Source organism: Cucurbita maxima, unplaced genomic scaffold, assembly GCF_002738345.1.
Source record: "Cucurbita maxima cultivar Rimu unplaced genomic scaffold, Cmax_1.0 Cma_Scf00038, whole genome shotgun sequence".
Classification (NCBI taxonomy): Eukaryota; Viridiplantae; Streptophyta; class Magnoliopsida; order Cucurbitales; family Cucurbitaceae; genus Cucurbita; species Cucurbita maxima.
This window is the reverse complement of record NW_019272054.1, coordinates 849,678-863,865: the sequence shown is the minus strand read 5'-3', so window position 1 is coordinate 863,865 and position 14,188 is coordinate 849,678. Positions and strand designations below refer to the sequence as shown.

General features: G+C 36.5%; 1 protein-coding gene across 2 annotated transcripts; it reads left to right on the top strand.

Moving 5' to 3' along the window:
• Nucleotides 1-436: 436 nt before the first annotated feature.
• On the top strand, nucleotides 437-13,913 carry LOC111469011 (ubiquitin carboxyl-terminal hydrolase 9-like). Of its 2 annotated transcripts, none has more exons than XM_023114207.1 (13): nucleotides 437-906; nucleotides 1,303-1,557; nucleotides 2,938-3,082; nucleotides 4,665-4,724; nucleotides 4,825-4,920; nucleotides 7,236-7,613; nucleotides 7,733-7,873; nucleotides 8,901-9,071; nucleotides 10,798-11,055; nucleotides 11,142-11,290; nucleotides 12,030-12,575; nucleotides 12,682-12,952; nucleotides 13,220-13,913. In XM_023114207.1, the coding sequence occupies exons 1-13, from the start codon at nucleotides 752-754 to the stop codon at nucleotides 13,334-13,336; spliced, it is 2,742 nt and encodes a 913-aa protein (XP_022969975.1). In that variant the 5' UTR covers nucleotides 437-751; the 3' UTR covers nucleotides 13,337-13,913. The 2 variants fall into 2 exon arrangements, with proteins under 2 accessions (XP_022969975.1, XP_022969974.1); XM_023114206.1 differs by having other exon boundaries at nucleotides 4,822-4,920.
• Nucleotides 13,914-14,188: the final 275 nt, after the last annotated feature.

Genomic DNA, 14,188 nt, shown 5'->3' with positions numbered 1-14,188 from the left:
TTCGTTCCCCTCTCCAACTGATAATGTGGGATCTCACAATCCACCCCCTTTGCCACCAGCATTCTCGTTTACATTCGTTTTTCTCTCAAATCGATGTAGAATCTCACCGTTTCTATGTGTATCTTACTATCAAGAGTTAAGATAGTGGTTTCCACGATACAATCACTCAATGTTCCGATTACACGTGTCGACCTTAACTACGTTACGTTTGATTGAGAGACGGATAAAAATTTTCTACGAAAGAAAGGAATATAAATAAATGCTAGGGAATAATCCACATAATATTTAGGCCAAATTGAAATAAGATTCATGCACAAATTATGGTTGAAAATGACGGTTGAGATTTCAATACTTGTTCGATTTATTTATTTATTTATTTATTATTATTATTATTATTAATTATTATTATTTTCCAGTTCGGCCCCTCGACTCCTCACCCACCTTCCCCTGCAATCTAGGCTAGGGTTCCTTCGAATATCCCTTTCTTCTTGCTCTTTCTTCCATTTTCGCCCATTTTTCTCGTATCCCTCTAACTCTGCACTGAGATCGGAGCTTATCTTCCTACCATTCCGCTTGATCCATACTTTTTTTCTTTTCGTCTGCCATCTCTTTCCTTTTTCTTCCATTTTTCTTTTCATTCTGTTTCGTTCCCCATTCACAATTCAAATCGTTTTTTCTCAACAACTTTGACCATATCTGGACTCTCTTCCTCCGATTCCAAGCTTTTCCGGATCTTCCTGCGGAATTGATCATGACCGTTCCTGCTTCCGGTTTTACGATGGAAAACGGCGGATCAAGCTGCCTGCCACTCCCTCCAGATGTCGAGAATCGGATCGTCACCGACCTGGGGAAGGAATCTGAGTCTAATTTGCAAGAAGGCAATCTCTACTATGTTGTTTCTAATCGGTATTGCTTCTTCTGCCTTTTGTGGCTTATAGTAATGTATTGAGGGTAGGTGTTATAATATAGGAGTTCGTTGATGAGGGGATTTTAAGATTTCGTGGTGGGTTTTGGAAATTGGTTCGGTTCAATTTTGATTTTTTTACTACGGTGCTGTGTTTCATGAGGTTCGTTTCTTCAAGCCTAGTCCAAAAATATGCCCTTGCTTTGCGTATCTGCACTTTTCAATTCGTTCCTAGCGTATTAATGTTTGATATGTTTATGGGGAATTCCTATCATGTCCGATTTCATTATCCTGGGAGATCTTGTTTTTCTTTGAGATTTACTTGAATGAACTTTTGTACACATAGATTGCAAAGACTCATTGGAATGCAAGAAATGTTCACTTTGTTGTACATGCAGGTGGTTTAGAAGATGGCAGTTATATGTTGGACAGCCTACTGAAGAATTTTCTAGCAAAGATCATTCCTCTGATTCCCAACACTGTAATATGGTTCCTTCAAACGTGGTAGAAACGCCCGGTCCTATTGACAATTCAGATATAGTCATTAATGGAAGTGATTCTGAGAATAATGATTTAGAGCTAAAAAGATTTTTGGAGGAACGACGGGATTATGTTTTGGTTCCCAGTGCAGTTTGGGAAAAACTGTATGATTGGTAAGATGTCCACTCATACTATTTGTTGTTGTGTTGCCTCTTCTTCCATCTATCAAGAATTAATCTTTAAGGCAACATGCTTCAATTCCTATTTATATTTTTCTATGGTTCTTTGTATAATCTATATACTTGAAATATGAGCCTGGTTGAACCGAAAAGTAGCAACCAAACTACTGTTATACTCCCGTTGCCCCAATTTTATTAGTTGCATTAGGAATTTGATTGCAAAATGGACTAGATGTTGCCGCATCCTGAGAAGTTGTATGATGTTTTAGAAATGTACTGTTTCTTTAGTATTGTATGCAATCCTTTTGAGTCCATGCTTACACAACAACTGAGGGAGTAAGGACACTGCCTTAGGTTGATAAATCAAGCATCTAACACATCTCAAACATTGAAACAAGTGATCTCACCATTTTCTACTATATGGATGCTGAAGAAAGTAGTTGTGACTGAACCACCCCTGCCCTTATTCATAGAACAGAATGGCTTGAAACCTATAGTAATGTAGTTTCCCAGGAAAAAAAAAGAACAAATAAAAAAAATCATGGCAATATAGGGACATTTGGTTTACTTTTTTTTTATGCTGCGTTATATCCTTTCAGAAAAAGAATCCAAGTCAAAGTATCCACCTTCTTTGGACTTCTCAGCTTGCTTAATTCATACAAAAGAACCTTAGGGGATGATGGATAAGTTTTAGTTCCTGAAATAAAGATTAATGCTTATGTACTCAGGGGATGTAATTTTCAGAATTTTTCATTTTCCCCTTCTACCAGGAGACCATCAATCATTTGTAATAGACTCATCTTTTGTCTTCCCTTCAGCAAGATTTCTCTTTGCACTGAGTCACCCATTTGTCTTGATGTCTTCATTCTAAGCATAAAAAACAGAGGTATTTTTCTCCCCAGAAATTACATAAAAGCTGATTTTCTGCCTATCATTCAAAAGGAAGTATTTCAATCTTTTCCAGTCTGGATTACTGAGTAGTTCTCAATATGGCCTTTTAGTTTAAAACACTCCACCAAGGTAATTTGAGTGTCTTTACCAAGCACTAGAGGTTGGATTGAGTCCCTTTTGGTACTATTATCATGGGTAATGATTTTGGATATTCATATGATTAAAATGTTCTTTTTTTTTTTTGCAACTACCAAATTTCACTTTCCACAATTCCTAATTTATCTCTTGTTTGATTTTGTTTCTTTATTATTTTATGTACTCTAACTGTAGCATTGCTTCTTGAAATGGAACTGTTTTATATGGCAATTTTCTATGGAATTAAAGTTGCATGTGTGTTTATCTTATTGTTATGAACATGATTTCCTCACCCAAAACTAATTTGGAAGCTAGAGTTGTTGTAACATACGTATTTTGTTACATTAGGTACAAAGGGGGGCCACCGTTACCAAGAAAGTTGATATCCCAAGGTGTCACTCAAAAGAATTTTTATGTGGAGGTTTATCTACTTTGTCTAAAATTGATTGATTCCAGAGATGGAAGTGAATGTATCATACGATTGAGCAAGAAGGTATTCTTCATATTTTACATATCCTTCGATTCATTAAAAACTTGGATGGTGCATGGTGGTCGTAAGATTCTGTCCTTATTAGTATTTATTTGATCTCAATTAAAAAGAAATGCAGCTATATTCATTTTTTTTTTCTGATTTATCTTTTATTCTGCAAGTGGATCCAAAACTTGGTTGATAAAGAAGTATTTGTGAATTTTAGACCATGTAATCCCAATACTAATTAAATAAACAGTACATAATAAATTTTGAATTGGAACATGGTCTTTAATCCATCTTCAGCTCCCCCTAGGAAGGACAGAGTGTCTGTGTCAGGCATGTGTTGGACACAGATACAACGCTAAAATACGTTCCTCTTTCTTTTTTTATTCTTTCATTTAAAAAAAATTTGGACACACGTTCACACACATGGACACATCAAAAACCTAAATCTATCAAGCAATTGGTGGCAGCAGTGCTGGAGAGAAGCGGCGAAGTTCATTGGAGAGGGAGGAAGATCGAATGAAAGTGGGCTGTGGATGAAAAGAAGATTGTGGGCGTGGGGGAGGGAAAACAGAATCGTGGGGGAGGGTAAAGGATTAGGGATAGGGTTAGTTTTTTTTAGATATAATTTAGTGAGAAACTTTTTAATAAATTTTATTTTGTGGGCTTTTAATGGGATATTTGACTTTTGTCTTTTATGGATTTTAGTGGGCTCACATGACTAGAGTTTTATGCGCCATTTAAATCTTTAAGTATTTTGGGTTGGATCTTTTAATATTATTTTAAAAAAAGATTATGTGTCCCTGACGTGTTTGAGTCCTTCATTTAAAAAAATGGTGTGTCGCTGTACTGTGCTTGTGTCCATGCTTCTTAGACCTCTCTAATGCTTGTAGAGGAGGGCACACTTCCATGCCAAAAGTTAAGAATTTGTGGGTCTAGATTAGTCTGAAAATAATGGATGTTCATGATTCTGTTTGTTTCAATTTGTGGCTGAACCAAAGTAAACTTTTTTTTTTTTGTTTCTTTGTTTTTAAATAAAACTTACTGGCCTCTGTTTATAATATATAACGTCTTTTTTATCATATCTTTTTCCTTACTTGTGTGCCTTTATTATGTTAATATGGTCCTTTTATTCCAGAAGGTCTTTTAACCTCACTGGTGGAATATAAGATTTTATCACACGAAAGATAATGTTGTCCATTTTACTGTTAATTTATAAATGATTTCTGTTTTCCCAGAATGTATTTGATTGATTTCTGGGCATACTTTGTTCTCATCTAATCGTTTAGGGTTACCAGCTTGTGCTTTCTTCTTTTAGCCCCAGAAGCATTGTGGATTGTAATTGTTACTATGGTCTTTTGAGACCATGAGTTAATTTTGTTAATGCAATGCTTTCTCCTGATGAAAATAGATTGTGATATTTGCATTAACATTTCATTTCATCATAAGTAAGATTAGAGTACATGAAAAAAAACTCCTCCTATGAGAGACAGCAGTTATAATAGACTTTTGATGTTTCAGACTTTAATTAGGTCTCAGATCAAGTCTGGCTTGTGATTAGCAATTGCAGAATTCTTTTTACCCACTTTCTGCTTTTCAGGCCACCGTATTTGATCTTCGTGAGAAGGTGTTTGCACTTAAAGGAATAAAGCAGGAAAAGGTTTTTGAGCTTCTTCCTTTACATTTCTTTGTTGAAACGTAAATATATTAGTATTATCTCTTACAGCTAATTTGGATCACTGCTTTTGGGCAACTAGCAGGCGTGTATATGGGATTACTTCAACCAGCATAAACAATCAATATTGGATGCGACAAGCCAAACCCTCGAAGAACTAAACTTGCAGATGGATCAACATGTGAGTACTTGTTCTATCAATGTATTTAGTGTATGGGCATTGATCCAAGAAGCATTAGCTTTGGGGAGTGTGTATGGATAAAAGATAACTCTTTCTTGCTTTCATTTTCTATGTTGCGTTCAATCCTTATGAGTGGCTATTTTAAGGAAACATTTACTCCTTGTTAAGCTGATTACTTTTACCATTCATGCTAGACACCATTATTCTTTCTTGAATGTTGGTTTTTATTAGAAAGCGTGAATGGTAGTGAAGATCATGAAATTTTAAGGAAACATTTACTCCTTGTAAAGCTGATTACTTTTACCATTCATCCTAGACACCATTATTCTTTCTTGAATGTTGGTTTTTATTAGAAAGCGTGAATGGTAGTGAATATCATGAAATTTGAATGTGGTACATCACTTAAATTTCTGGTGGGTTTATTAGAAAGCTTGGGTCCATTTTTGTGGTATGCCATGAGCAGCATGTTCTTTGGTGAGTAAAAGATGGATATTCCTATGAAATGCAATTTTTAGGAGAATTAGTTGCCCTCTTCCTACATTGGAGTTGTAACTGATTGGAGCTTGTCGGCCCCATATATAAGCCTGTAGGGGGATTTTGAGGTAAGAAGAATGAAGAGGGGCATAGCTTGGACATGAAATTGATAATTGTGTAGTGTGTTTTGGTGGAAGCTCGAGTACATGAAGAGTGACTTTGATCTTTGAAGCGAAGTTCTGAGTGGCTGGGCTTTGTGGATTGAATATTCTGTTTATTGGTTCTGGGTGAATGTGTACTTTATTGCAGGGTGAATGCATAATTAAACCTTGTGTTTCTTGTAAGGTATTGCTTTGGGTGTCTTTGGTTGTGTCTATCATACACCATCTGTCATCTTTGTTATCTATTAGATGCTTATTTTTTATGTTCAAAATTTGGATAATCGACCATTTGGGTATCTTATTCTTGTAAATTCCTGAATAACATTTGAACACTGTTAGGGTCTAACTTATGTGTTTAGTTACTTGATATGGAAAGAACAAGTGTTTGAAATGGTAAAATTTACCTTTAGTGGCATTGTTGACTGCGACCATGATGTGTTTTTTTCACCTCAAATATTTGCATGGTGAAAGTTCAAAGGCTAATATTTACAACATATCATCCATTACCCTCTCTACGTGTACATTATCAGATGAACTCTCTCTTTTATTTGGAAGGAGAAGAGTGGAATAAATTAAAAAACAAGCATGGTGATTTTGAGAGCATATAGGGTATGATTCCTTTTGTGGCATCTTCATTTTCCTGAATTTACAAGGTGTTTCTTTTTTAAGAAATAAACTGTTGATAATAAGTGAGATGTAGTACCAAAGCTGAGGGAAAACCACCAGGACAAGGGATTACAAAAAGTTGTCTACAATCGACAATAATCATAGATTACAATGTAGTCATTTTATTAGTTTTTATGTACGATCCAACTTTCATTAAGATAATGGAAGTACAAGCGAAGGACACTAACTAAAACTGGGCCCCACCAACCTCTGTACTGCAATAAGACAAATAACTAGAAAGGGTAGAAGTCATGAGTATAATGTACCCTCATAACCTGCATGTCCTAGTTGTTAAAACATCTTAAAAGTTCTTCTGTGCCTTTTAATCTAGATCTTCCAAACATAGCCATCCCTACATAAGATGCCAACTATGGAAGCAGGCAAATAAGTTGCTCAGACTGCAGCTTTAGTGCTTTTAGAAAAGCACCGCTTATCCTCAAAGACAACCCAGCAACTTATTCCAGCCCTTTATACTGTAGAGACAATGTAGAAATAGTGATCATTGCTGTTTATGAAGAGAACACACTGTTTGGAGATGAGAGCATGTGCGGATGGCTTTTGCGAATGACATCTGCTGTTATTCAAGGCTCAATGGAGGAGAGTCCATATGATGACTTTATATCTTCTTAGAGATTTTGAGACTCCAAGTGACCTTGCACAATTGATGAGGAAGGAGGTACAGCTAATCCTTGGTTGTAAGGAAGCTGGAGAGGGACTATGAGGATAGGATCCTGAATCATTGAACCACCAGAAAGTAGCATCCATATTGGGAGAGTCGAATTTTGGAGAGCAAGCAAGAGGAGATATTACTGGTCTTGTTTGTTTTCTGTTGGGGATATTAAGCATATACCCATTTCATGTACTTCTAAGTTTTCATGTTCTTTCTTTTCCATTATGAAATATTACGTTATACATCAGCAATGCATCTGAGAACATAGGTTTCACATTCACTTTATTGGAGTTGTTCATTTTAAATTTATCTATTCTCATGCAGTTATACATCCTCTTCTGCAGATCCTCCTTGAAGTTGATGGACCTACTCAGACTGGCATGGATGCCACTCGAAATGAGTTAGCTTTGGTAGCTCTTGAACCTTCAAGATCATCTCTGTCAATTGCAGGGGGGCCAGTGATGTCAAATGGACATTCATCCAGTTATGGTTATCAAGGAAGTTCTTTGAGCTCATCAGTTTCTGACATGGATGACAGAAGTGATCTTAGTAATACTGCAAAGAAAAGAGAGAAGGGTGGTTTGGCAGGGTTGCAGAATTTAGGAAATACATGTTTCATGAACAGTGCCCTTCAATGTTTAGTTCACACGCCACCTCTTGTAGAGTATTTTTTACAAGATTATTCTGAAGAGATCAATGCAGATAATCCTTTGGGAATGCACGTAGGTGTCTTTTCTTGTTTTCAATCTTCCTTTTCTAAAATATGTGTTTAGTCATTCTTTGCTTATTTTTTTTGTGTAAGGTTATGTTGATTTTGTGGGTATATTCAATGCTTCTGCAGGGAGAGTTAGCCATTGCTTTTGGGGACTTATTGAGGAAATTATGGTCGCTGGGACAGACCACAATTGCACCACGTGCATTTAAGGGGAAGTTGGCTCGTTTTGCTCCTCAGTTCAGTGGTTATAACCAGCATGATTCCCAAGTTAGTACCATAACATATCTGTAGTATTCTTTCATCTTACATGGTCTTTCTCATTTCCTAAGTGATCTCTTTATAATATATTGTTTCGTTTTAGTTGTGAACAGCTGAATTTATTGAACAATTTCTTAAGATACTGTAGTTGTGAATAATTGTATAGCTTTTGGAAGCTCCATATGCTTTATTTCATTCACGTAATGGCAATTAGAGCTTCAGATGCTAAGATAAATGTAGAAATATCTATAGTATTCTTTTATCTTACATGGTCTTTCTCATTTCCTAAGTGATCTCTTTATGCTATATTGTTTCGTTTTAGTTGTGAACAGCTGAATTTATCGAACAATTTCTTAAGTTACTGTAGTTGTGAATAATTGTATAGCTTTTGGAAGCTCCATATGCTTTATTTCATTCACGTAATGGCAATTAGAGCTTCAGATGCTAAGATAAATGTAGAAAGATACTGAGGTGGCAGTTTTGATAAGCTTTTAGAATTAATTGTGTCATTTCTGGTACTTGGACAATAAGCTACCATCTTCTGACGAGATTTTAACTATCAAGCTCATTTAAGGTGGCAGATTACGTCAGAAGATGGTAGCTTAGTTTGAATATATAGTTGTATTGTGCTTTTTAACTATCAAGCTTAGTTTGAATATATTGTGTCATTTAAACGATGATCTGGCATAAAAGTCAAATATATTTAAATCAGTCCTAATATTACAAAGTAGGTTTTAAATCCTATTTTTATTCCTGTACATTCAGTTTTTGTCTATTTTAGTCTCCATACTTTCAGAATGTCCATTTTCCTTCTTTATTTTTTGAAGTTGTCATTTTGTTTGCAAAACTCTTAACACAAATTCTATGCATAATTAATCAACTTTAGTGTTCTGCTGATATTTTTAGGAAAAATGAAATGAAAGAGATATGAAAGGGACAATGGTTACTTTTTTAACAATTTCTCCTTCATAATGTTGAATTTGGTCAATCTGGTTTCATTTATATCATTTAACCTAGATAAGATGTCTGTCTACAGGAACTTCTTGCCTTCTTACTGGATGGACTGCATGAAGATTTGAATCGTGTTAAACGGAAGCCTTATTTTGAAACAAAGGATTATGATGGTCGTCCAGATGCAGAAGTTGCAGATGAGTGTTGGAGATACCATAGAGCACGAAATGATTCTTTGATTGTAGATGTTTGTCAAGTAAGTGGCTTTTGATATATTTGAATCTCATTGCATATGCCTGGCACTGTTTCTATGTTAATTACTCTCGACTACACTACTCAAGCTGCGTGCCAGCCAAGCTTTTAGGCAAAGGCGAAAAAAAGCGGTACAAATACGAAACCACCATAACATAAAGAAAGTTCCGGGGCATCTCCTGCACCCCTTGAGTAGGACAAGAGAGGACTCATAGTTACGGCCGCCGTTCACCGGGGCTTCGGTCGCCGGCTCCCCGGACGTGCCTATCAAAAAAAAAATTGAATATGAATGACTCCCTATTAACTCAGTGAGACCCCATAACATAAGAAAGTCGTGGAGTGCATAAGCCCCGACAGGGAGAGGAGCTACTAAGCCTTCTAATTCTTTAAGAGGTTTATCTAAAAGATTCGCGATATAACTAGGAAGACGTAGCCTAGTATTAATAGCCTAGTATAATAGGCTAGCTCTGCACTGATGTATACTATACATTGGGGATAAAAAAAAATGCGGATATAGTTGAATGGTAAAATTTCTCCTTGCCTGGAATCTGGGCTCTTGTCATTTTGATTGCCAAGGTACTTGACTGAGTTGTTCTGCCGGATCGGTCGTTCAAGAAACCAAGACTTTTGATGCCCGTCCTTCGCTTCAGGGCGAGTCGGTTCTCTTCGATGGAAGTTTTATTTTCCCAGAATTCAAAGCTCTTTATTTTGGGGGCGTATATAAAATCAGTATCTTTTTTAGCAATCGTATGATATGGGGTCGAGATCCGTTATTACTATTCTAGGAGAAGTTCGAATCCGTTTCGTTTGGATATTTAATAAAAGCCTAGAATTTACCTTGTTCAAGAGTGAAAGAAGGTTCAGGGACCTGTGGAATCCAACAATCGGATCTGATCGCTCATTCGGTTTTCTAGTAGCAAGATCTGTCTTCAATGTTTGGAGTTAATATGGTTGAGGATTTTTGACCTACTGAACCGGAAGAAGAAGAAGAGAATGAATGAAGTAAGGAAGCGAGCATTCGCATACACGTTAACTTCGAATTGATAAGGAGTTGGTCAATCATGCTCGAACATGTACTTATTTTAAGTGCCTGGTTACTGAGGGACCGTTTCGTTTTTGTAGGTTGGTCCAGTTTTTATGTGTTTCCACGCCCCTTCGAGACCCCGAAAAATGAACAACTTTTCTTAAAAGACTGAACCGCAAACCTTCCCCTTTCTTTGACTCTATGATATTACCTGACCTATACCTATTGACAATAAGGATAATGTGTCGGAAAGGAAATGGCATAAATAATAATTTATGTACATAAATATATCTTATCCACATAGTCGTTCATTCAGGAACGAAAAATTGGATTTATCTAATGAGTATAGGTAAAATGGTTTATTGATATTGGATTTGCACCTCGTTTCCCTTCCCCGCACGCCAATGTTTTTCAGAGACTGCTCGAGTTTTAGCAAAAGCCGCCCTCCGAGGTCGTATCGATTGGTTGAGAGGTCTGTAGGTAGTTCCATGTTGTATAAATGTTATTTGTGCGACGAAGTTTTCATGTTCATTCTCGTTAGTAACATTATCCTTTATTATTTTGATTAAAGTCATTTACATGCGGTATTATTAATTTAGTAGAGATTGGTGGGATGTCTTAAGTTTGTTTCTGGTTTGGTCTATTTAGTTAAGATTTAAATGATTTAATTTATATTCTAATAATTTACAACTGGTTAAACTCACAGGGTCAATATAAGTCGACATTGGTTTGTCCAGTATGTGGAAAAATCTCAATTACTTTTGATCCATTTATGTATTTATCATTGCCGCTACCTTCAACTGTCACTCGCAGTGTGACAGTGACTGTGTTCTATGGTGACGGTAGTGGTCTTCCAATGCCATACACTGTGACAGTGCAAAGACATGGTTGTATCAAAGATCTCACCCTTGCATTGACTATTGCATGCTGCTTGAAGAATGATGAAAATCTTCTGCTTGCAGAGGTAAGCATATGATAATCATCTGGTTTCTGCATTCTTATTTCTTCTATTGTAGTAAAACTTCTTATTTCTGAATTTTTCATTGTCAGGTTTATGATCACCGTATTTACAAATATTTTGATAACCCTCTTGAATCTGTGACTTCAATTAAAGATGAAGAGTATCTAGTTGCATATCGCCTTCCAAAAAGTGAGTCTGGAAGACCAAAGCTCGAGATCATTCACAGATCGCTGGAAAGGTATGCTTTCTTTTAAGTTTCTAATATGTAGTTGGTCTGCGTGTTTGGTTATGAAGTATGAATTTTAGGCATATTGAATCTGGGATTATTAAATAAGCCACGTCATCTTTAAGCCCACTTTAGCTGGACTACCTGACAACCGGACGCTCTAGACTCTATTCAAGTTCATGATGTTTGCTTACTCCTTTTTGCAGCTCAGTGTCTGCCTCGAGTTTTTTTTCTCTGGTTTTGGTTAAACATTTATTTTTTTATTTTTCAAGTGATGAGAAACAATTACTCATCAATGATTCGATGTAGAAGAACATAATGCCTTGGGCAGAGGGAAGAGTAAACCCACTACCACGAAAGATTACATATTAATAACCAACCCCCAGATGAGGTTGACCAAAGAGTTGATCTAACTGCAAATGATCTTATATTGATTGCTTCAAGTGGAGACTGCTCCAATTGCAGGATATAAGTTCATTCCTTTGAAATGAAATCACGTTAATAAGTGGCTCAATGTTTTCTCATTCTTCTAGTGTGGTACAGCCAACTTCGAAGTTATCATTTGGTGCTCCTTTTATTATTTTTGGTGTTTCAAACAAGAAAGTGAATGTGCTCAGTATTAATTTTTGTGTCCAAGTCAAGTTCTCATATGGTAGAAATACATTGGTTCTTATCAGTTAGTTGTTTTGTCATTCCTTATTATTTGTTTTCATTTTTCCTGAATGTTGTTAATGTGGCACTTGGTCTGTAGATGCTCAACTGACCGTCTGAAGGGAATGGAGAGAAAGCTTTTTGGAACTCCTCTAGTCACATATTTGGGAGAAGAGTTCCGTAGTGGAGCCGACATTAATGCAGCTGTGTCTAAGATTCTCGTTCCCTTGAAAAGAACGTACTCTTCAACTAAAGCTCATAGTAGCAAAGAAAATGGCTTCGTTTCTGAAATGAATGATGAACCAGCCAACTGCAGTCCTCGGTCTGTTTCCCAGTCAATTGACATTGAAGAAGAGGAAACATCATTTGAGAAAGAGCCATCCTTTCAACTTCTTTTAACAGATGATAGGGGTTTGAGCTGCAAGCCAATTGACAAGGACTCTGCTATAAAGTATGGTCCACTTATAAAGGTTTTCTTGGATTGGACCGACAGAGAACATGAATTATATGATATGAGCTACATCAAGGATCTTCCTCCCGTTCACCAGACAAGGTTCATGAAGAAAACGCGGCAGGAAGCAATATCTTTATTTTCTTGCTTGGAAGCCTTCCTTACTGAAGAGCCTTTAGGTCCTGATGATATGTGGTAATTTGATGCCCCTTAGTTTACCTTATTTTGTATATCCAAGTTATATTGTGGCTCTACTAATATTCTAGTTCGTCTTACTCATCTTAAATTTCCTCTTGCGCAGGTACTGCCCTAGGTGCAAGGAGCATAGACAGGCTACAAAGAAGTTAGACTTGTGGAAGTTGCCAGAGATTATTGTTTTTCACTTGAAACGTTTTTCATACAGCAGATATCTCAAAAACAAGCTCGATACCTTTGTGGATTTCCCTATTCACAATCTTGATTTGAGTAAATATGTCAAAAGCAATGATGGAAAGTCTTACTTGTACAACCTATATGCCATTAGCAACCATTATGGTGGTCTTGGCGGTGGTCACTACACTGCATACGCAAAGGTATGGAATTTAAATTCTTTCTATGTATCCCCGAACATGGATTGAGTACTTGGACTCTGCAAGACAAGATTCATGGACCGAGTTCTCCTTTTTGTTTTGTTTTCTTTTTTGTTGATGAATCCATCATTTAAGCTACTCTACTTGTCTGGTCTCGGTTACTGGAACAGTAAATCTAGTCCCATTTTAAATTGTCTAACCAAACCATCAAGAATTGATTTTCGATATTTTTGTATAATGGTCTCAGATCTTTGTTATTCATACGTGCAGTTAATCGATGAGAAGAGATGGTACCACTTTGATGACAGTCATGTTTCCCCAGTTGGCGAAGAAGAGATAAAGACATCGGCTGCTTATTTGTTGTTCTATCAAAGAGTTGAAAATTGACTTGGAACAAAGCTCCACAAGTCCTCTACTAGAAGACGCAACGACTCTGGATTGTGCTGTTTCAGCTTCATTCCGGCGGCTAAAAGGAAGCTTAGTTTTTCATGGTTTAAGCATTAATCAGGCCAAACTAAGGGGAAAGAAATAGAATAGATCTGATTTTGCAGAAGAAACGTGGAATTCTACAGTTGGAGGTACATAAAATAGTCTGGTTTTCAGCAGCGTATACAATTTGATCATCAAAACTGGATTAATTTTATTAAAAATACTCGTCTATTCATTAACTTTTTGAGAGAAATTTTGTTGTGTGATTAGGTGGGTAGTGTAGATTGTAGCAAAGCTTGTCTCTAGAGGCGAAGTGGCAGTTGCCATTCATTTGTTTGTTAGCTGTTCCCATGGTGGCTGCTGGCCACTTTCTGTTGTTACTTCTACATGCTCCTATTGTTACTGATTAATTCAATTTGGAAAAGCCTGAAATTCCCAACTTTTCATGCCCCACATGTTGTAGTGTTGCGATAGGAGCCTCTGTCATATCATCAAGGATACTTTTAGTGTAATGCTAAATATCTGTACTAACCCTCTGTATTTGTGCTAACCCATTACTGTTATCATTTTGAATGACAATTTAAGTCCTTTCTGAACTTTTGAATATTTTTGTTCTAAATTTCTTGTTTATGAACTTTATGAGCAATATGATTAGTCGAGCCTTCACTTTTGAGTAGGAAGTATCCGTAGGTTTTTCTTTGACAGGATGGTTATCGGGTTGGATTAACCAAACCGAGAGACAATTGACCTGCATGTATATGGTCGATCGGTTTGGTTCAGTAGATTAGCATTTTGCTGTAGTTTATAAGT